This window comes from Thalassophryne amazonica, chromosome 6, assembly GCF_902500255.1.
Source record: "Thalassophryne amazonica chromosome 6, fThaAma1.1, whole genome shotgun sequence".
Lineage (NCBI taxonomy): Eukaryota > Metazoa > Chordata > Actinopteri > Batrachoidiformes > Batrachoididae > Thalassophryne > Thalassophryne amazonica.
The window spans coordinates 119666850-119690801 of record NC_047108.1 but is presented as its reverse complement, the minus strand read 5'-3'; the positions used below and the strand labels follow the sequence as shown (position 1 = coordinate 119690801).

Below are 23952 nucleotides of genomic sequence, written 5' to 3'. Positions count from 1 at the left end.
GTGATAAAAGTTAAAAATTAATGGCACAAAACTAGTGTTCAGAATACGAGCTGGAGGCGGAGTCTATCACCCGACATTTAAAAATCGATTCTAAACATCTACATTAAGAGACCACAGCTGATTACAAACTGAAAGCTTTATTTTACACCACACTAAAATATTCATTACAAAAAATTGTGAAGTCCTGCAGGCATGTTCAGTTTCCAGTCCCTTTCCAAACATGACTCCGCCCAGATTTTTCAAACCACTTTACAATCTAGGCAAACAAAAATTACTCTGTCTCAACGCTTCAGAACCACATTGAGAAAATGACTAATATTTCCACAAATTATTGAAGCACAGAAGATTTCGAAGCAAAACTTCTATTTGAGACTGAAAGCAGATTTTCGGAGATGACAAACTGGTAATTGGTGCCAAACTGCAGGTGTGACTTTGCTTCTATTTGTGGCAGTTGAAGGTATAAAATACCTCAGGGTGTTTATGGTCCACTTTATTGTTTGAATTCAGGATGATCCAATGGTTCTTGTTGCTTCTGCTCCTTTAAGGCCGAGGTTGTGGCTGGATTGTTCCGGTCGAGCCAATAATTCGTCTTCAGCTTCTGCATAACTGAGCCCCAACCAGGATTCAGACGAAAACCTGGGCTGTCCACGTCCGAGGAGCCTATACATGTAAATTAAAGTGTTTGCAGCTCAATTAAAGAAAAAGTCACTGTCAGAGGGTATCATACCTAGTCAAACTCAGGTTTATTTCAGACTGCCCTTTGATTCACAAAACACAGAAAATGCATCCACAACCCCCCTCAAACAAACGTCCAGTGGGAGCGTGTCACACTCACGCCACTCCGTGGTCATGCCAATCGCTTTCAAACTTCAGCAGACGTCCCCTCAGTGTGTGTCTCCCCCCACCCACACACACAGACATAACATTTTCACACAGAGGGTGATAAGGAGAAACAAAAGCACACATCACACAGAGCAATCATCATCATCATCATCATCAGACCACAGGATACAAATACTCAGATTCTGACATTTCACTCTTCAAAGTAGGATGGAAAACAAAGAAAGGAGAAACTTTAGTGACCTCCAGATGCAATAAAATGTCCTTGTGATGACGATTAGGATCACACTCGTACTTTCTTCTTCCTCTCACACAAGCACAAAGCCACAGGTTCTTCTCAACTCTCGCAGGCATTTGTCTCTTTAGAACAAAAACAAAAATCTCTGCACAGTCGTCCTCACACGTGCTTTCATTTTGCTCACTCTCAAATCTCATTCTGTCCAACACCACTCATCGATCTCCAAAGCGACAAGAGCAAGACAAGATTTCTATATCCATTAAAAGAAAAAAAAAAAAAAAAAAAGGAGAGGAAGAAGACGACACCCACCGTCTAAAACAGTATATGCAGAGTGAAGCTGTCTTTGATGGAAAAGCATTTACACATGGGAGGAAGGGAATTGATACCGAGACGTGCCAAACATTGCTGCCAATGAGGCGAATCCTCCAGGGAAATTGCGAAAGAGTCGGTGAACTGCAGAAGAGATTTTCATGAAGGTGTTGCCACACAATATCAAACAAACAAAGCAAAAAAAAAAAAAAAAAAAAAAAAAAAAAAAAAAAAAAAAAAAAAAAAAACCAACAAAACAAGGAAAAAAATTCAATCAACTGCAGATATAATTATAGAAGCCCATTTTACAAAAGGGGCTGAGGGGTTCTGGAGATACTTGTGCACGACCCATAAATATATACTTTGCATGCAGTGATCTTATGTAGCATCTTTTCAAAACAGGAAAAGGTAGTGTGATAGTTGCTACTGATGCAATATTTTTTAAAACCCATTCAAAAACTGACTTCATAATCAGTCACACACATTATGAACTAAGAAAATAAAAGGCAGATGATTTTTAAATAACAGGAACATAAGATTATGAGTAATTTCCCCTTCTACTGCAGGAATACTTACCCGGTTAGGGGGAAAGTCAACTCAAAACTATCTACATTCCCCAACTAGAAGACTTGGATTCCATAGAGGTGCCAAAGCCAGAGCTGAAGCCGCTGTTGGAGGCGGCGTTAGCGCCGGCCGGCCAACCCAGGCTAGCTGAGGTGGGGGTGCTGTAACTGGTGCTGGCAGAGCTATAGGTCTGGTCTCGGGTTGTCGTGGCTGTGCCTGCGGTTGTGGTTAGACCCTGCTGGTTAGCCAGCATTCCCATCATGCCCCAGCTGCTCTGCAGTGCCGCCTGAGCAGCCGCCACCATCGCCGGATTAAGGCCGAGAGCCCCAAAGTTAACCCCACCGCTACTGCTTCCTAACCCACCGCGATTCCCACCATAGCCCTGACTGAACCCACCAGCCCCAAAGCGCCCTCTTTCCATCATTTGCCTACTATTATTGTGTTTGGGCTCGGCGTTGGAGATGTGCACACTGACGCCCTTGATGATCAAATCCTCTCCACACAAAGCTTGGGCAACCTGAGGAGGAAGGAGAGTTCATCATTACCGTTTATTCTGCTGCTCTCAGTTTTCCACTCAAGGCTGCGGTTTGTGCTACAGCCTGCCACCGTCTCACCTGGTCATCAGCGAATGTGACAAAGGCAAAAGCTCTGAAAGGTTTGGGGATGAAAACGTCAGTGACCTCGCCGTACTGCATGAAGTACTGCCTCAGCTCGTCGGGAGTCATGTCCTCCGTACAGCGGCCCACAAAGATTTTACGGCTGCGCATAGGCTCATCGGGACACGCCTGAGCGGACAGAGAGATGCAGCACGCACAGAAAAATTTAAACAGACATTTACATAATGTGTAAAAAACGGCCACCCAATTCAGAACATCTTTTTTGACAAATGGAATGGTTCCAAATTTTCACATCCATCGGAATCATATGCCTCAGATACTACATTACTCTGATCGATGTTGCCATATTTAAATGCAGGGCTGTGAAATAAAAATTGTGAAATCCGAGGAAGATTTGCAGGGGGATGAGCCAGGGTCTAGGGCCCGTGGGACCCCAGAAACCCAATTAATTTTGTATCTAATGATACATTTTCAGCATCTCCTGGTAGAAGAAAAAGAAAAAAAAAAAAAAAAAAATCTCAAAAGAATTACATATTTAAATGATCTTCGATTCAAACTGTCAATGATAATGTTGAAATAACAGAAGGAAGTGGGACCTGGAATGATTTTCCTTTTAACTGTAAACCAAATCATGCATTAACTTAGAACAATTAAACTACATGAAATTCATGAAGACTGAAAAGACTGTTAAAGCATTTCAAAGGGCACAGCTAAAGCTTGTAGAATATTTTGAAAATCATGGTAAATTATCAATAACATACCTTACTGTAAAAAAGTCACATTGTTATGTAAATTCCTGTAAATCCACTCAAAGCCACAGTGTCTTTTCTCATGAAAAAAAGTCTACATTAATAAAAACTAATTTACATTCTTGTGTAAATTCATGTAAATCCATTCAAAGCCACAATGTATTTTTCCCGATGAAAGAAAGTCTAGATTAATAAGAAAAAGAGTCACATAATATTTTCGAAAATCCTGTTTGAACAGCACAATGTTTATGTTCCAGGGAGAAAAAAAAAAAAATTCTTATCGTGTTTCCTCAGGGCACAGTTCGCGTTTCTCGTTTCATCTTTCAGATGTGTTCATGAAGTCAGCGACAATTCCACGGATTCTTGTCCTTATCAAACTTTTTCAAACCATCTTTTTCGCCATCTTCTCTCTGTCTGATGTCGCTCCGTGACAGACATGCTGCAAAATTCTTTCATAAACTTGAGTGCGCTAAAAGGTTGCGATGTCCACATGCTACGTTTGGCTTCAGCGTCTCATAGGAGACACACAGCATCTGCGCAGCAGTTCCGCTATACGACAACTGTCGTAACAGCTACGCTTTGAGCGGCATTTTTCCTCCGCGAAGTTCCACGGCTCTGAGGACACTGATTTGTATCTGTAACACATAGATCAGTGTTCGCGGACTTATAAAACTTACACGATGTCGTAAAAAAAAAAGAAAGAAAAAAAAAGAATGCTTTGCGATAAGCATTTTAAAAACTCAGTGATGTTCACGATTAAAGAGTACATCACTAACACCCCCCCCCCCCCCCCCAAATGATGAAATCTGCGCAATCCCGCAGATCTCAATTTATTTATAAAGCACTAATGCACCAACAACCAAAGCGCTGTACACAACAAAAACAGGCAAGTTAAAATAAATAAATAAAAAGCTACAGTTAAAAGCAGAAACACTTAAAAAAAAAAGTGTCAAGCTGCGTTAAAAGCCAAAGAGAAAGAGAGAATCAGCCTGCCTAATGTGCAAAGGAAGATCATTCCACAGTCTCGGGGCAACGACTGAAAAAGCTCGGCCACCTCTACGCTTCCTCTCTGACCTTGGGATAACCAACAGTGACAAATCAGCTGACCTGAGTGAGCGTGAAGGGGCATATAAATGAAGCAGGTCAGACAGATATAGCGGGGCAAGGCCATGAAGACATTTAAAAACAAAAGAATTTTAAAATCAATTCTAAAACGAACTGGGAGCCAATGAAGTGAGGCCAAAACCGGTGTAATGTGCTCGCACCTTCTAACACCAGCCAAAAGTCGAGCAGCAGCATTCTGCACCATCTGTAGGCGAGTAAGCAGCGTCTGATTCAGCCCAATATAAAGTCCATTGCAATAGTCCAGGCGATTAGTGATAAAAGCATGGATTAAAATCTCAAAATGATGGACTGTACCTTTCAGGCATATTTCCACTGTCAAAGACCCGAATGGTCGTTTCCTTTTGGTAACCGGCTATATTCACTCATTTCATGTCACACTTTTAAATGTTTATGGCCCCAACTATGACAATCCCTCTTTTTCGTAAAATACTCAAAATGATTCCCAATCTGTCCGAGACCCATGTGATATTTGGTGGAGACTTTAATTGTGTGCTAGATGCACATTTAGATAAATCCTCTCAAATTTCTCATGTAATGGCCTCTTCAATTCAATTGAAAACGTTAATGAGTGCGAACAACTTGGTTGATATATGGAGATTATGTAATCCTACAGTAAGGGACTATTCATATTTTTCACAAGTACACAAATCTTACTCTAGAACAGACTATTTCTTGCTAGATTCCAAATTGTTACCCTATGTAATCTCCACTAAATATCACAATATTCTTATTTCAGATCACTCCCCAACTTCAATAGTTTTAGATTTACGCTTTTCTAAGCAGGCATATAACTGGCGGTTTAATCCACATCTTTTGACTGAAAGATCTTTTCCACAGTTTATTGCGGATAAAATCTTAGAATTTATAGAGTCCAATGATAAAAATGATGTGTCTGACTCGGTGCTGTGGGAGACTTTTAAAGTAGTGTTAAGAGGGCATATTATATCATTTGAAGCTTCTTTACAGAAGAGATGTCAACAGCGTTTGCTAGATATAGAAGCTAAGCTAGCAGAGCTTGAACAAGCACATAAGGCCTCTCCCGGCTCAAATGTCCTGCAGGATATCCTGAAGTTAAAATATGAGTATAATTCCATTTTATCAACCAAAGTAAGTGAACAACTCATCAGAATTAAACAAAAGCATTTTGAGCTTGGTGAGAAACCCCATAATCTTCTTTCACGACAATTGAGAGGAATCCAATCTAACAGGGCAATACATAAAATAAAATCTAAATCTGGGGAAATTATAATAGACCCTAAAGCTATTAATGACAGATTTAAAGAGTATTATGAAGAACTCTACAGGTCAAAATCCAAAGGAGGCATTTCAGCCTGGCTAGACAAGTGGGATCTCCCAATTTTAAATGATGCATCACGTAATGCTTTGAATGCTGAAATCACCATTCAGGAAATAGTATCAGCAATTAAATCCATTCCCAATGGCAAAGCTGCAGGTCAGGATGGCTTTGGCATTGAAATTTACACAAAAAAAAATGCTGAAAAAAATTGCCCCTTTGTTACTTAGGATGTTTAAGCATTCATTTCAAACTAAGGAATTCCCAAGAACATTATATGATTTCATTATTACTGAAGGAAGGGAAGGATGAAATGGAACCTTCATCCTACCGCCCCATTTCCTTATTAAATACCGATTTGAAAATATTTACTAAGTTACTGGCAAATAGATTAAATAACCACATTAGCTCAATCATTCATCCTGATCAGACTGGGTTTGTACCTAATAGGTTTTCTTTTTTTAACATTAGGAGATTAATGAACATCATGTATCATCGACATTGGCAAACTCAAAAAGTCGCAGCTTTATGTTTAGACGCAGAAAAGGCGTTTGATCAGGTGGAATGGGCCTATATGGTGGTAGTATTAGAAAGATTTGGTCTGGGTGACCAGTTTATCTCCTGGGTGAAGTTATTATATAGGCATCCATCAGCTTCCATTTTTACTAACCAAGAACGATCAGCACCTTTCCCTTTGCATGGGGGCACTCATCAGGGTTGTCCCCTAAGCCCCCTGCTTTTTGTAATTGCAATTGAGCCCCTCGCCATAGCGATTAGGAACAGTCCCTCCGTTAATCCAGTCCAGTTAGGTAGAGTTGATCATTCCATATCACTGTATGCTGATGATGTGGTTATCTTTTTATCTAATCCTGAAAGCTCAGTTCCAGCTTTATTAGAATTGGTAAAATCTTTTGGGGAAATTTCTGGCTATACCATTAATTGGCAGAAAAGTGAATTTATGGTTCTGGGGACTGATCTTGACGTAGATTTTTTAGAAAATCTCCCTTTAAAAAAAAAAACGGACCAGTTAAAAATATCTAGGTGTTACCTTGCCAAAAAATCCTAAGTTAATTTTTAAGTATAATCATCTTGATAAGATTGAAAAATTAAAGCAGGATATTGAGAAATGGAGAAGCCTTCCTATTTCTATGGCAGGTTGCATAAATGCAATAAAAATGGTCTCCTTCCAAAATTTTTGTACATTTTTCAAAACTTGCCCATTTACTTGACAAAGCAATTCTTTAAATCGATAGATTCAATAATTCTTCCTTTCATTTGGGGCTATAAAGCCCACAGAATAACTAAGGCTCATTTATGTTAAGCCCAAATCGATGGGGGGGCTAGGTTTGCCCAACTTTCAACATTACTATTGGGCGGCACTCTGCCGCACGTTGGTCTACTGGCAAACGGAGTACACATTGGACTCAATGCCCGACATTCCTCCTTGGGTGGCCATTGAAAGGAAGAGGTTGAAAATAGTTCTCTCCCTGCCCTTCTTTTTTCGCCTCTTAGTCCAAATGTTAAGGTGCACAATTTTGTTGTTTCAAACTGTATAAAAATGCTCAGTCAAATTAGGAAAAAATATTCCTTACCAAATACAAATATTCATACACCGATATCACGTAACCACACCACCGATATCACGTAACCACACTTTCCCCCCATCCTTGTTAGATGCCTCGTTTGACAATTGGAAGGAAAAGGGAATTTATATGTTGCTAGACAGTTTGCCTCCTTTGCTCAACTAAAAGATAAGTTCTCTCTGCCTGCAACGCATTTTTTTCTATATCTGCAAGTTAGGAACTTTGTTCGCCAGAATCCCCCTGAATTCGAGTCCTTACCTGAGGAGGTGCCAATTTATAAGCTTCTCTCGAGTTCACCTGAATCCAAAAAGTTGGTATCTGGGTTTGTTAATCTCCTTAGTTCAGTGTAACTCTTTACCCTTGAAAAATGCATGGGAAGGGGAGCTGGGCTTACAGATAGAGGACAAGGAATGGGAGGAGAGTCTGAACAAAATCTGGTCCTGCTCTATAAATGCAAGGCATCAATTAATTCAGTTTAAAATTTTGCACAGGCTGCACTACTCTAAGACTACATTGCACAAAATTTTTCCTTCCACCTCTCCTTTATGTGACCGTTGTAAATGTGTGGAGGGCTCTCTGACCCATTTATTTTGGTCTTGCACAAAACTGCATAATTTTTGGCTGGAAGTTTTTCAGTGGTTTGAAGATATGTATGAGTGCTGTTTAACCCCAGATCCCAAAGTAGCATTGTTTGGGCTATCTCGATCTCTTCTGTGCCTCAGCTCCTCTGAACGATACACAATTGAATATGGTATGATTATAGCAAAAAAGATTATATTAACTTTATGTAAAACTGATACGGTACCCCAATTCAAAATGTGGTTGTCTGAAATCATAAACATCTTGCATATGGAAAAGATCCGGTATTCCCTTCAGGATAAAGCGGGTAAATTTGTCAAGATTTGGCAACCTTTTCTGGACTATTTAGGAAAACAGAGAACTGTTTCATAGCAGCTGTTCAAGATGCCACCGAAAAATACGCATATATGTTCATATTTCTCTGTCTTAAAAGAAAAAATGTGTAGCAGTGTAATAATGTTGGTCTTTTTTTGTGTGTGTGTATGCGATTTGATTTCTGTCGCTTTGTTTGTTCGTTTGGTATACTTGACAGGAACGTTTGGGGGTTCCTTACTGTTCAGTTATTATTGTTTGTTCACCTTGTATATAAATTTGCAAAACTTTAATAAATACATTTGGTTAAAAAAAAAAAAAATGTCGTGAAAGAAATCGTTTCACCTTGGCCAGTTGTCTAAGTTGACAGAAACTAGACTTGACTACTACTACAGATCCGTGAAGTTTTCACAGCCCTGTTATAGTAAAAAAGCCACATATTCTTGTGTAAATTCCTGTAAATCCACTCACAGCCAGTGTCTTTTTCCCATGAAAAAAGTCTAGATTAATAGAAACTCATTTACATTCTTGTGTAAATTCATGTAAATCCATTCAAAGCCAGTCTTTTTTTTCCAATGAAAAAGTCTAGACTGATGAAAAAAGTCACATAATCTTGTCTAAAATTCTGTTTGAACAGCACAATGTTTATTTTCCAGAGAGAGAAAAATTCTTACCGTGTTTCCTAATGGCACAGTTCACTTTTCCCATTTGTTTTATCTTTCAGGTGTGTTCATGAAGCCAGCGACAATTCCACGGATTCTTGTCCTTATCAGACTTTTTCAAACAGCCTTTCTTGCTATCTTCGCGCTGTCACACGTCCGTCCGTGATACAGAGATGCTGCACAATTCTTTTAAAAACTTTAGAGCTCTAAAGGTTTGCGATATCCACATGCTACATTTAGCTTAAGCTTCGCCCAGGAGCCACACAGTGTCACCGCAGCAACCAAACAGTCTCACTTTACAACAACTGTCGCAACAGCCAGGCTTTGAGAGAGGGATTTTTCTCCTCGAAACGCCACAGATCCAAGGACACAGATTTGTATCTGTAATACACAGATCAGTGTCCGCGGACTGCCGCGACCTTATAAAACTTGCACAATGTCGTAAAAAAACAAAACAAAAAAAAAACAACACTTTGCAATAGACTTTAAAAACACAGTGACGATCACGATTACAGAGTAAAACACTAACACCCCCACCTCCTCCCCATGATGAAATCTGTGGAATTTCACGGATCCGCGGAGTTTTCACAGCCCTGAAGTTTAACTCCAGACACCAGGGTTAAGCATGTCCACATACAAGGATGCTGGGCCACAAATTAGCAGCCCTGATTCAGGCACTGCACAGTTGCCAACATAACGGTCCACTGTCAGACAAAAAACACACTCATTGCATAATCAGAAAGTTTTATACCTTTTTTTGAAAGGATGCTGCTGTTTGGTTTGAAACAGGAATCATTGAGGAGCTTAAAAAATGACAAGTGATCACTTGAACGGTGAAAAAGCGTTACATGACAATGCCTGAAGTGCAAAAATATATAACAGGAGGGAGGAGACAGAGTAATGGCCAACGTTTTGTTGATAGCAGCCAAAATCTGTCAAGTAGGTGTCAGATTCTGACACCTTCTATTGAAAACACTGACTGCTAACTTTAATTGGCACAGATGGAGGGATATTCACCATCATGGTGCAGAAAGTGGATCAGTCATACTGCACAGCTTATCTCAGAAACAGTGAACTGAATCTCAAAGACGCACACAAGTTCACAAGGCAATGAAAGCAAGGAGCTAAAATAAGGTTTAAGATTACTGAACAAAGTTGATCATTTCCAGGGATATTCAGTCATTTTAAAAACCTTCCGGGTCATTTCCTTGATTAGAAAACTACTCTCCAAACTTCCAGATTTTCCAGGATGTGTGCTAACCCTGACTCTTGGCAGAGAACTGGGGGTGAACACAGCAAAACTCTCCCACGGCTGCTTAACAAAAGAGCAGAAATCCCAAAGACCAACAAAATCTAATCATATGATCCTCAGCAGAAAGATAATCTGAAACAAACACCACCACAAAATGTGCCATAAAAGTCCTCAACAAACCTTTGAGTTGGGAAGTTTGCAGTCACACCATCGTCCATCAATCATATGTCTCTGAGAAATCACTTTGGTTTGAATCTCATAATCGGTGAACCGGACAAAACCAAACCCTTTGGAGTTTCCAGTCTTTGCATCTCTCTTGACCTGGAATTAAGATTAAAAGTGATAAAGTTTTATTACCATCTTAACTAAAAAAAATATTTAAATACAATATATATATATATATATATATATATATATATATATATATAAAAAAACAAAAACTACTAACGGACAAACAGCCAGGTGAGGGATCATACCTGCACCATGATCACCTCCCCAAAGGTACTGAAGTAATCTTTGAGGTCTTGTTCTGAAGTTTTCCATGGTAACCCGAGCACAATGAGATCTGACGTCTTCTGAAAGCCCCTTTTGACTTTCACAGCCGAGGCAGCATCTATTTCTTCCATCTTCCTTTTATTATCTACAACAAATAAATGAATGTGCCTCACATCACTGAAAATAACATTTAAAAATAGTTCATAAAAAAAGGACTGTAATGTTTAGGTCAGTGGTTCCTCCAGAGTGGGGTTGACGCCACTTTGAAAGAAAACGTTTACACAACAAAAACTGTCACATTTTTTTTTTCCTCATTTAAGTCCTCCAAAGAGAGAGAATGCCCCCTTCACAATTTAAAAATAAATAAACTATCTGAATAAAGAGGGTGAAGCGGGAAGTGGATGCAGTCTTCATCCCATCTCAACACAATGATGTAACGAAGTTAACGTCATTAAATAAATTACATACTTCATCTACAGGCCTCAAAGTCTCCAATCCAGTTTGATGTTTGTGCAATTTCTCATTTACACGTGTTGTATCTGTGTTCTGGGCAACATTGGAAGGGGGACCAAATCAGAAGTTTCATTATTCTGACACATGCCACTTCTAAAAGGGTGCTGAAAATTCCTGGAATTGGAACAAGGATGTAAGAGGTCCTCTCGGCTGTTTAATGACCTTAAAAAAAGTTCAGGGTTTCATTTTCCTGAAATACACATCAAGTCTTGATGTCTGACCAGTACTTTCGATATGATAAAACTTCTATGTGAAGGTCTATTTACCCACACACACACACACAAAAAAATCTGTTGGTCAGGTCAATTTTTCCACCCCAGAGAAGACACTTTTCACACAGCTTGTATAGTCATGATACAAGTTGTGTGAAAAGACTATTTTACCATGTTGGCAAGATGATGGAACTATAATACACAGTGTGTCACATGGATTAGAATACAGTGTTATTGTCATTTGGTAAGAACACATTCACAATGGACTGTTACTGTTCTCTCTCTACATTTAACTTCAGCAATTTGTGCTTTTATAACAACTGATAGTGTTTTAAAAGAATTTGACACAAGTAAAGCTGCATCTACTGTTCATTAAGTCATTAAGTTCATTATATCACTTTTAGTTCTCATGACCACTGATTTGGGTTTAAATTAGATTCTTATTCACTTATATAAATGGAAAACGCAATAAATTTTTTTTTCCATCCAGTGCTGACGTCAGCATTTCTGGGATACTCACAACTTAAGTGTTGTGCAAAATGACACGCAAATGGATTCACATCAATATCTGATTTCCACGGGTATGTTGAATATTTATATTTTCTTCCACACGAATACTTCACACCCATGTAACAGAAGAAACCATAAAAGGCAGATTTAGCAGGCTAATATACCACATTATACGAATAATGTCAACTGACAACGAATTCTGCCAAAAACATAAGACTTACCAGGTGTTAGCTTTTCCGAATAAATGACGATTTTAAGGAGTCAGATCGGGTGTTTTGGTCCTTTTGGTCGAACCATTTGAACTGATTCCTGATAAACCTGCGACACAGAGCTTATTTTAAAAGCTGTAACAGCGTCTCTCATTCTCTGCTGTGTGGACGAGCGGTGGCATGTTACATTATCCTTCAGTCTCGGATCAGGATGTGAAAATGTGGGACTCGATATCCACTGTCATGTCTCATCAGAGACGTTTCCAAACAATTTTACACATACAAACATCGTGAAGTCAGACGAGAGACTAAATCAGACGCAGGCCAGAAAAACAAAAATAACTTCTTTCGAGTTTATTGACGGTTTGCAAACCAACATGGTGCATTACCACTACCAACTGTTTGGGAAAAGCTGGAAAAGCTCACCACATAAATAAAAACCCGGATTTCTGGGAATTTCTGCAAAACTTCCATCACTGTGGGAGGGACACAGAGCTGCTGCTTCTTTGCATTGAAAGGAGCAGCTGAGCTGGTCTGGGCATTTGATGAGGATGCCCCCTAGTCACCTTTCTAGGAAGGTCTTTCAGTCATGGGGGGAGGGGACCCAAGGAAAGACCCATGACATGCTGGAGGAATTATACTTCCCAGCTGGCTTGGAAATGCCTCAGGATCGCCTGGGAAAAGTTAGAGGACTTGGATGAGGATAGGGAAGTGTGGTATGAACTGCTTGGTCTGCTACCACTACAACCCCAATAAGCGACAGAGTGAATGAATGAAATTAGTAGTTTTATCAATTAATGATCATTATTATTATTAAATGCAGAAATTGTGGAGATATTGTGCCAAGAGATCTTGCATTAGTAAAATGTGATGATAGTTCTTGTGGAGGTGAAAGCTGTCTCACAGAGTAGAGCAGCTTTTTTTTCTCCTCTGGTAGCTGTTCTGAGCACTTTTCAGAAGCTGCTGTATGATCACTCACTGCAGCTCTGAGAAGAAGAGCAGCGAGAGTGCGCACGCTCTGAGTAGTGAAATCTGGCAACTTTCACTCCACATAAACCAGTCAGTTTGTAAGAGCGTGACTGCATGAACAAGAGAGAAAGAAAGTGCTTTACATGTGACAGTGAATGCATCACAGAGTGAGAAGCTACTAGTGAAAATGTGAGACCCCAAGAAGTGTGTCAGCTGTTCGTGTCAAAACCTTTTACAGTGCCCATTGTTCCATTTTGATTGAACAGCATGTGATAATTCATACCAAGGAAGTACAACTGAAGTGACATTTATTACAAGATGATTAGTTAAAACATTTCAAAAAGCACCTGCATTGTATTGCGTTGATACTTTTAGTCAAATCAAATGCTATTTTTTAGTTATACATTACAAGCACTGAAGTTCTTAAAAATTTCATCAGCCCAATACTGTGCAATGTTCCAGAAGTGGGTTTTACTTCTATCCCACAGATACCTGGTCTGACAAGAGGAGGAAGCCAAGAGTCGGCTACTAAACGTCGTGACTTATGTAGAACTAGAATTAAAGTGTTTACAAGATAAAGTCAACACAAAGCAACAGCAGTGACGATTCATGACAATCTTTCATTAACCAAGTTATGTTATTAATGTTGGGTTTTTAAACTAAACCAGTTTATTGTTATTTTTGTGTCACATTTCATTGCTCTGACTGGGTGTAGGTATATGTGATTGGGTATAGCGCCATTCTGGAACATGTCTATTGGTAATGTCCCTTTGGAAATCAAAAGTCCCAGGCTGAAGTGGGGTTTCCACTTTCAGGATTTGTCAGACTTTCATCCAGAACCCCAAAAAACTATAGTTCATGACTGCCCACTCAGCCATTTGGCTCAGAAAAGTACACCAGCCAGTGTTGGCCCAACACTGTGGCACCACCATTACTACACAGTAGTGGGGTCACCAGACACCGCAACAACCTCATCACCATGTCAACACAAAACATCACAAACATATTATGATGCCAGTACGACATGCCACAGACTGTAAAGTTGTTGACAAGACAGCACTTTGATGCAGCCATGGCTTACCAGGCAGAAAATTAGCCAAAATCACCTTTAAAAATACAAGACATTATGTGATCATTAGGACATATGGACGATAAATATGAAGGACAGATACTGCTGCAGGCTGCAACTGAACTGAGAGAACGGCTGCTGTCACTTGACCCTGACTGTGCGCGGGTGGTTTTTGGGCGGTGTCTGGTGAACTTTGTGTTGCCTTCATGACAACATGCTTCTGGTCCGCAGCCAGTTCTTTCCTATCACGCATCGCCGGGAATACTCATTATTCAGCAAGATTCTGTCACAAAACTGCTAAAATATACCAATGCACCATCACAAAAGTGGCCAATTTTTGTTTTTGAAGATATAAACAAGCTGCATGTCACAGGACCTTCTGGCCCATGACAAGTTCAAGTAAATTATATTTGGTAGAGTGCAGAAGGTTCCGGGTTCAAATTCCACCCCCGCCACATTTCTCCATGTAATGTGGAGTTGCGTCAGGAAGGGCATCCGGCGTAAAACCTGTGCCAATTCAACATGCAGATCCACCTTGGATTTGCTGTGGCGACCCTGAGTTCAAACAAGGGAGCAGCCGAAGGGACTTACTTGCTACCTAGCTGACTCTTATTGGGTTGTTCCAGTGCTGTTTGTGCCTCACAGAAAAAAAAACAAAAAAAAAACATGGCTAGTTGCCTTTTAAGTTTGTATAGTTTTAATAACAACCAATACGTTTAAATATTGACTACAGCAGCTTTTATTTTGTACATTAAAACAATGAGATTTTGAATCTAATATCAACTATTTTGTCAAAACAGTCTCTGGGAAGCGCTATGCAAACCTGCTCATGTGTTAGAAGATTGACAGTTTTATTTGAAAGTACATATTCCTTAAAATGTCATTTTATTTTTTTGCAATAGAAAGCTCACTGTCACTGAGTTGTTACAGTACCATTTTTGGATCATGGGAAAAAGCATATAGTTCTTACTGTTTTAATTAAAAATAAAATGTAGCACCACCATACAATTTATATTTCGCCTAAACTTAAATAATTTCCTTGTTGCTCCTTGAATTCATGTCAAAAATTGTAAAACCAAAATCAAATCAATTTTATTTATATAGCGCCAAATCACAACAAACAGTTGCCCCAAGGCGCTTTATATTGTAAGGCAAGGCCATACAATAATTACGGAAAAACCCCAACGGTCAAAACGACCCCCTGTGAGCAAGCACTTGGCGACAGTGGGAAGGAAAAACTCCCTTTTAACAGGAAGAAACCTCCAGCAGAACCAGGCTCAGGGAGGGGCAGTCTTCTGCTGGGACTGGTTGGGGCTGAGGGAGAGAACCAGGAAAAAGACATGCTGTGGAAGAGAGCAGAGATCAATCACTAATGATTAAATGCAGAGTGGTGCATACAGAGCAAAAAGAGAAAGAAACACTCAGTGCATCATGGGAACCCCCCCAGCAGTCTAAGTCTATAGCAGCATAACTAAGGGATGGTTCAGGGTCACCTGATCCAGCCCTAACTATACGTTTTAGCAAAAAGGAAAGTTTTAAGCCTAATCTTAAAAGTAGAGAGGGTGTCTGTCTCCCTGATCTGAAATGGGAGCTGGTTCCACAGGAGAGGAGCCTGAAAGCTGAAGGCTCTGCCTCCCATTCTACTCTTACAAACCCTAGGAACTACAAGTAAGCCTGCAGTCTGAGAGCGAAGCGCTCTATTGGGGTGATATGGTACTATGAGGTCCCTAAGATAAGATGGGACCTGATTATTCAAAACCTTATAAGCAAGAAGAAGAATTTTAAATTCTATTCTAGAATTAACAGGAAGCCAATTAAGAGAGGCCAATATGGGTGAGATATGCTCTCTCCTTCTAGTCCTTGTCAGTACTCTAGCTGCAGCATTTTGAATTAACTGAAGGCTTTTCAGGGAACTTTTAAGACAACCTGATAATAATGAATTACAATAGTCCAGCCTAGAGGAAATAAATGCATGAATTAGTTTTTCAGCATCACTCTGAGACAAGACCTTTCTAATTTTAGAGATATTGCGCAAATGCAAAAAAGCAGTCCTACATATTTGTTTAATATGCGCATTGAATGACATATCCTGATCAAAAATGACTCCAAGATTTCTCACAGTATTACTAGAGGTCAGGGTAATGCCATCCAGAGTAAGGATCTTGTTAGACACCATGTTTCTAAGATTTGTGGGGCCAAGTACAATAACTTCAGTTTTATCTGAGTTTAAAAGCAGGAAATTAGAGGTCATCCATGTCTTTATGTCTGTAAGACATTCATGCAGTTTAGCTAATTGGTGTGTGTCCTCTGGCTTCATGGATAGATAAAGCTGGGTATCATCTGCGTAACAATGAAAATTTAAGCAATGCTGTCTAATAATACTGCCTAAGGGAAACATGTATAAAGTGAATAAAATTGGTCCTAGCACAGAACCTTGTGGAACTCCATAATTAACCTTAGTCTGTGAAGAAGATTCCCCATTTACATGAACAAATTGTAATCTATTAGATAAATATGATTCAAACCACCGCAGCACAGTGCCTTTAATACCTATGGCATGCTCTAATCTCTAATAAAATTTAATGGTCAACAGCATCAAAAGCAGCACTGAGGTCTAACAGAACAAGCACAGAGATGAGTCCACTGTTAAGGCCATAAGAAGATCATTTGTAACCTTCACTAATACTGTTTCTGTACTATGATGAATTCTAAAACCTGACTGAAACTCTTCAAAGTTTCAGTCAGGTTTTTCAAAGTTTTTCCAAAGTAAAATGGCTATTAGGGTAGAAGCTGAACCTTGCTTTATGTTATATCTCAAATGCTTCAGGGTTATGATTAAAATAAGGGCATTTTCACATGGAAGTTTGCAAAATTGTCCATTCCTGAAATTACCATTGGAGCAGAAAAACTACATTTTTCCTCAAGAACACATCATACTATCAGAAGGCTCATCCCTAGCTAAGGAAAGGGCATATAGGAAGCTGTACAAGAAGTTCAATAGTAATGAAGAAGAAAAGGCCTTGTACAGAATAGCCAGACAAAGGGACAGAGCTGGAAAGGATGTGCAGCAGGTTAGGGTGGTAAAAGATGTAGATGATAATGTGCTGACTAGTAAGGACAGTGTGTTGAGAAGGTGGAGGGAATATTTTGAAGACCTGATTAATAAAGAAAAATGTGAGAGAAAAAAAGCTGGACAATGTGGTGATAGTAGTAAGGATGAAGTGAGGGCACCTATGAAGAGGATGAAGAGTGGAAAGGCAGTTGGTCCAGATGACATTCCAGTGGAGCCATGGAAATATCTAGGAGATGGCAGGGAAGTTTCCAACCAGATTGTTTACTAAAATCTTGGAAAGTGAGAGGATGCCTGATAAGTGGAGATGAAGTGCGCTGGTTAATATTTTTAAGAACAAGGGTAATTTGCAGAGCTGCAGCAACTACAGAGACATAAAGTTGATCAGCCACAGCATAATGTTATAGGAAATAGTAGTAGAAGCTAGGCTTAGAACACAGGTGAAGTTCTGTAAGCAGCAATATGGTTTCATGTTGAGGAAGTACACTAGGCTACAGATGAAATGTTTGCTTTGAGAATACTGATGAAGAATCATAGAGAAGGCCAGAAAGAGTTACATTGTGTGTTTGTGGATTTAGAGAAAGCTTATAACAGGGCGCCAAGAGAGGAGTTGAGGTATTGTATGAGGAAGTTTGGAGTAGCAGAGAAGTGTGTGAGGGTAGTGCAGGACATGTACAAGGACAGCGGTGAGATGTGCAGTAGGAATGACAGATTCATTCAAGGTGGAGGTGGGATTACACCAAGGATCAGCTCTGCGTCCTTTCTTGTATTTGCAATGGTGGACAGGTTGATGGATGAGCTCAGACAGGAGTCTCCATGGACTATGATGCTTGCAGATGACATTGTGATCTGTAGTGAGAGTAGAGAGCAAGCTGAGTCTAGTCTGGAAATGTTGAGCTATGCTTTGGAGAGAAAGGGATGAAAGTCAGTCGGAGCAAGACTGAGTACATGTGTGTAAATTAGAGGGAGTAGAGGTGGTGAAAGTAGATGAGTTTAAATCCTTGGGGCCAATGGTCCAAAGTAATGGAGAGTGTGGTAGAGAGGTGAAGAAGAGAGTGCAGGCAGGGTGGAGTGGGTGGAGAAAGGTGGCAGGAGTGACTTGTGACCAAAGAATACCAGCAAGAGTGAAGGGGTAAGTCAACAAGACAGTAGTGAGACCAGCTACATTGTACTGCTTAGAGACGGTGACACTAAGAAAAAGACAGGAGGCAGAGCTGAAGATGTTGCAATTCTCTTTGGGAGTGACGAGAATGGACAAGATTAGGAATGAACATAGAGGGACAGGTCAGGTAGAACAGTTTGGAGACAAAGTCAGAGAGGCGAGATTGAGATGGTTTGGACATGTGCAGAGGAAGGACACAGGGTATATAGGGAGAAAGATGCTGAAGATGGAGGCACCAGGCCGGAGGAGAAGAGGGAGGACAAAGAGGAGGTTTATGGATGTGCTGAGGGAGGACATGCAGGTGGTTGGTGTGACAAAGGAAGTTACAGAGGACAGGGTGAGATGGAAATGACTGATCTTTCTGTGGTGACCCCTAATGAGAGCAGCTGAAAGAAATCGCTCAGCAGATTAAAGAGGCATGTACCGATAATGGCATTAGTGTTTTCTGTTAAAAACGGTCCTTTCCTTCCTGAACAAGCAGTAAAAAAGACGACCAACAGACAGTAATTATGGTCATGAATGTGCTCTGCATATATTTTGGAGTTTTGGGACACATACAGTGGCTTTTGATTTGATTTTCACTTGTGATACTGCAGGATCAAATGTCAAAGAAATGCGCTTTCATGAACATTTAATACAAGCAGGAGTTTTCTGTAGTTCCAGTGAAAATGCTCTAGAGTCTGGGTTAGGGCATAATTTTTGTAAAGTACACACACACACACACACACACACACACACACACACACACACACACACACACACACACAAAAAAAAAAACAGGTTTAATTTTTCAGCGCCTTACTTGCTTCCTCCTTTGCGCCCCTCGCGCTGTTTTGGCACTGAGCTGCATCGTCTCGGCACCGAGTTGCTTCCACGTGGCGGCATCATAATGACGCACGGCGCAACTGGGAGCACCCCCGGTGTGAAAGGGGCCTGACACTCTTGCCTGACAAAGTTTAATCCGGATCTAATTTACCCAGGGGGAAGATATACTGTTACACTGGGTTGCAAATTTAGTGGATATCTGATTTGTTTTAACACTGAAAAGCCTGTGTGATCTATATTTTAGTTTATGAAAAGCCACTTCTAACAGGACTTTGAAAATTTTTTCCCCCCCAAGATAAAAATTTGTGGAATTGGAAACTAGTGTTGGCAGAGGTCTGCGCTCTAAAAGCGTGTGCGGTGCTCTAGTTTTGACTTTGAAAATGTTCATTTTGAGCGTAATTACCACAGATACAGCAAAGATGATGGCCATGTTGTCGTGTATATAGCCTCTGTCGTTCTGATATGGGTCAGGCCACATTCAGGAATAGTTTGCAGCAAATAAGGGGCAGAAAATATAAGACTTGTTCTTCCAATCTGCTCCTTTTCATTCATTGGTTTGTAAAGTTTTGTTATTTCTGCTATTCTGTTTTTTTTTTTTCTTTTAAATGAATGAAATAAATATTACATTAAAAAAAATGGGAATTTTAAAAATGGATCAGTATGGGTGAAAAATAGTTTAAAAATGTCAGCAAAAAAGCTTAGTGCGTGTTAAAAATCCTGTAAACAGAAACCTCGTCATTTCAGGCTAAACAAGGCTAATATTTCAATGAAGTACTTTTCAGGGTAATCACAATTGCACTTGATGACGCGCGGACTGATTAATGAGCTCCCTGGAAAGGTTATGATTATGCAGAATTGTGCAACCACTTTTAACGGAAAGTCGGACAGTATCCAAGTTTACATAAAGCCCAGAACCTGTGAAATAAAGGGCTCTGAGGTGCATTTGTCCAGTATTTTTCCACACCAAACCAAACCTGCCTCACCTTTGGGGTAGTTGACGACGTAGACCAGGTTTCCCCAGTCGTTCTCGGGTGCGTGCAGGACACCTTCCACCAGCCGGACACCCCGCATACACTGGGACTCCGGGTTCCTGTAGCGGAGCCCGCACGCTCCTGGAAACTGCGCCGCTACCGACGACAGCAAGACGGTGCCGTCGTCTTCTGAGGGGATCTCCATCGGCTCTTCAGCTTCATCCTCAGCCACGCGAATGTAGAGCTCCGACATGGTCACAGCCGAGCCCCGATCAGCGGTCACAGTCCAACCGGACTTCTACAGGTTTTACCAAAGGAACGCAAATATGTTAAACAGTAACCTTCAGAACTCTGTCAGAGACATTTAATAGCTGGCGGCCATGAATCTCGAACGTTTTCTTTTCTCCACAGGCTAAGCTAGCTAGCTAACAAGCTAGCGAACGCACGCTGCTTGGGGGAAAAAAAGATCTAGTACCGCGTTTTGTTTTGATCCAGTAAACGCACCAGTCCTCCTTCTGTGTGCCTGACAGTTGTGCGTCACAAACGCCAGCAAGCGGTTCTCTTATTTTGTCAGTTTAAAATACGAAACTCAAGCAAAATGAGCAAATTATTAGCAGCTGTTTTTGCGTCAGCTAACAAAATGGCTGGTCGTATTGTAGCGACGACATCATCCGGTTGGGAGAGCGCACTTTATTTTTTACAGGGGTGACAAGTTAAAGTAATATTTAAAAACATTTCGTTAAAGGTTCACTGCAAGACGGCAAATGCATGCTATGTTTTTTTATTACCGTTGCACAAACCCAGTATGTTTCTATTTAAATATCTGTTGTGTGTCACTACTTAAAACGAGCAGAGTTTGAAGCTATAATTTACCCCCAAAAGAGAGAACATTCTGTGAGCTCAAACAAAATGTGCGCCCATACAAAAAAACATTTTACAAGAGAAGTTCAAGGAAAATAAATGAAATAGTCAGATTTTAGTCATCTAATAAAATATCAAGAACAATTTTAGATATTTCAATGGCTAATATATTGTGTGGATGATTCACAATAAAAAAAAATCAAACAAAAACTAATATATTCTTCCAAAAATCCCTCAGTGCTGGCAGTTCCAAAGCTAGAAGGTGCACAGAGAAAATACTCAAACCTTTGTGACATCATAAGAGAAGAATGCTGAAATGAAAGGAAAATCAAGCAATGTTAAGGAAAATAAGTGGCAGGTTTGGAATTATCACCCAAATTTGCACTTTTTAAATCCAACTCTCTGCCACAAAATTTCATTGTGGTCTGTAAACTTTTATTTAATTAATTCCTTCATTTATTGTTAGTTTTAGTATTTGCAAATGAAAACCAAACACAAGTGATAGCCTCTGCCATTGTCTTTTGCTTGACAGAGGTTAATTGCAACTGGGCAATCTGCTCATTCATGGAATGACAGCTTAATATAATAAAACAAAAATTGTACTCATAGTAAGCAACTCTTTCCATTGTGAATACTAACATTAAAAAGTCAGATCTGCAAAGTGAAACTTTAATTTCTAATAATATAATAATAATGGGTTTATACCAAACTCAAGAATACATAGATAAATGATATGTACATAGGTCCATATCTGGGCAGTTACAAACTTATACTGAGAAGTTCATATGTAACACTTGTAACCAGTGGGTCCTAATCCTGGACTTTTATTTTAAGGTGGTGTCAAGAACTGCACATATGATGGGATTTACATACTTGTCTAAGTTCTGCGTGAACCCATATACCAAATTCCTCATCACAGTCGGACAAGACTGTATATCAAAGACTGTGCAGAGTGTACTTGTACTCTCATATTTGGAAAATCCAATGAATAATTTAAAAATGTTATGATAGGCAGGCTTGGGGAGTAATGGAATACATGTAAAGGCATTATGTAATTAGGATACAAAAAAAAGGTAACTGTATTCCGCTACAGTTACAGAAAAAAAGATGTATTCAGATTACAGGTATATTTAGTAAAAATGGGGATTAGTTCGCAGGATTACAATTTTAACATTTTATGATATTATCTGTATATAAGATGTTTTGGCTCATGACCGAAAGAACGAGATCGCGAGTACAAGCGGCCGAGATGGGTTTCCTCCGCAGGGTGGCTGGGTGCTCCCTTAGAGATAGGGTGAGGAGCTCAGTCACTCGGGAGGAGCTCGGAGTCGAGCCGCTGCTCCTCCACGTCGAAAGGAGTCAGTTGAGGTGGCTCGGGCATCTTTTCCGGATGCCCCCTGGACGCCTCGCTGGAGAGGTGTTCCGGGCACGTCCCATTGGGAGGAGGCCCCGGGGAAGACCCAGGACACGCTGGAGGGACTACATCTCTCGGCTGGCTTGGGAACGCCTTGGGGTTCCCCCAGAGGAGCTGGGGGAGGTGTGTGTGGATCGGGAGGTCTGAGCGGCTTTGCTTGATCTGCTGCCCCCGCGACTCGACTCCGGATAAAGCAGAAGAAAATGGATGGATGGATGGATGGATGGATGGATGGATGGATGGATGGATGGATGGATGGATGGATGGATGGATGGAAGATGTTTTTTCTTTGAAATGAAAACGTCACTTCATGGACAGTGACATGACGTCTCCGGGCAAAATATTGAAGTACCTGGATGTTAATGCATTTTCAGTGGAGATTCGCGACTGAACATACTCAGAAAAATGCTCGGTAAAAGACGTGTTAAAATGCCATTTTGACCTAGATATCAAGCCAGTAAAATTAAATTACATTAAATTATGTCAGGAAAGTATTAAACTTACTCTGACACTCACACATTCCCAAATATTAGTGTTGAAAGTTACACGGATCTGCGCTGTTCAAGCTGCTGAGCTGAGACGTCCTGCTGCAGCTGCTGTTCAAACGCATCGCAGCTCCTAAAACCATTACAATACATTTATATATATATATATTATATTTTTACACAATTATCCTTTATTGACCGAACTTCATTCATGAAGTCAGTGGTGTGGGTACACATCTCTATGAGTGGGTGTGACTGTGAGCGGCACAGCGTGGGTCATTATAATCTCATTATTTTAAGGTGCAAATTAAAAAAAAAAATCCCCAGTCTTGTCGAACAATTTTAATCACTAATGACAAGTATTTTAACTAGACATTGGTCTAACAGTGGAAAATATCAACTAGACATAAGTGAAGAGTTAATGGTCCATGTCATCGGGTGACACAGGTACGGCAGGAGACATACAGCTGTTTATCATCCAAATATCACGGACAAAGTGACAAGAAGAACCAAAATCACTTACTTATGGAAGGAAATATTGTCTCCCTTGTTCCTCCGTTTGTGGCTTTGCCAACATGCGCAGCTTTCCGGCATATTCCACCTGTTTCTTGAACTTCTATGCACACAAATCACTAACTTGCCTGGAATTAAAATGGCGACCACGCCTCCTTACTGACAGGATTTACTTAATGGTTTGCATTATGCTGTTGTTTTATTTTGAAAGTTCAATAAGTGGACTGATATGTTAAACATGGTGCGAATGCCATGTGAAAGACTAAAGTAAGATAATTTTATGTTTACTGAACAAGTAGCAGAATTTTTTTTGTTTTGTTTTGTATATTGTTCTGCAAGCCACTTTTAATTACAAATTCATCCGCACACGCACGAGTTTTCATTATCCTTCATTTGTTTGGCATTTTTTTTGTTGAAAATTTAGCAGGTGAACACTGGGTGTGTTTAAAACAATATTGTGGGCGCTCTTAATTCATAATGTGAAGTAAAACAGAGCATGCCATGTAAAAGAAACAGTTTTATTTTTGCTTAATAAACTGTTCTATGTGGT

General features: G+C 40.1%; 1 protein-coding gene across 2 annotated transcripts; it reads right to left on the bottom strand.

Annotated features, from left to right (window-relative positions):
• Positions 1–118: 118 nt before the first annotated feature.
• Positions 119–20784, bottom strand: tardbpl (TAR DNA binding protein, like). Of its 2 annotated transcripts, XM_034173270.1 has the most exons (7): positions 20142–20782; positions 10601–10764; positions 10305–10445; positions 2566–2736; positions 2384–2468; positions 1388–1531; positions 119–660 (listed from the first exon to the last, which is right to left on the bottom strand). In XM_034173270.1, exons 1-6 carry the CDS (start codon positions 20380–20382, stop codon positions 1437–1439), a joined length of 897 nt encoding a protein of 298 aa, XP_034029161.1. In that variant the 5' UTR covers positions 20383–20782; the 3' UTR covers positions 119–660; positions 1388–1436. The 2 variants fall into 2 exon arrangements, with proteins under 2 accessions (XP_034029161.1, XP_034029160.1); XM_034173269.1 differs by lacking the exons at positions 119–660; positions 1388–1531 and having other exon boundaries at positions 1831–2468; positions 20142–20427; positions 20605–20784.
• Positions 20785–23952: the final 3168 nt, after the last annotated feature.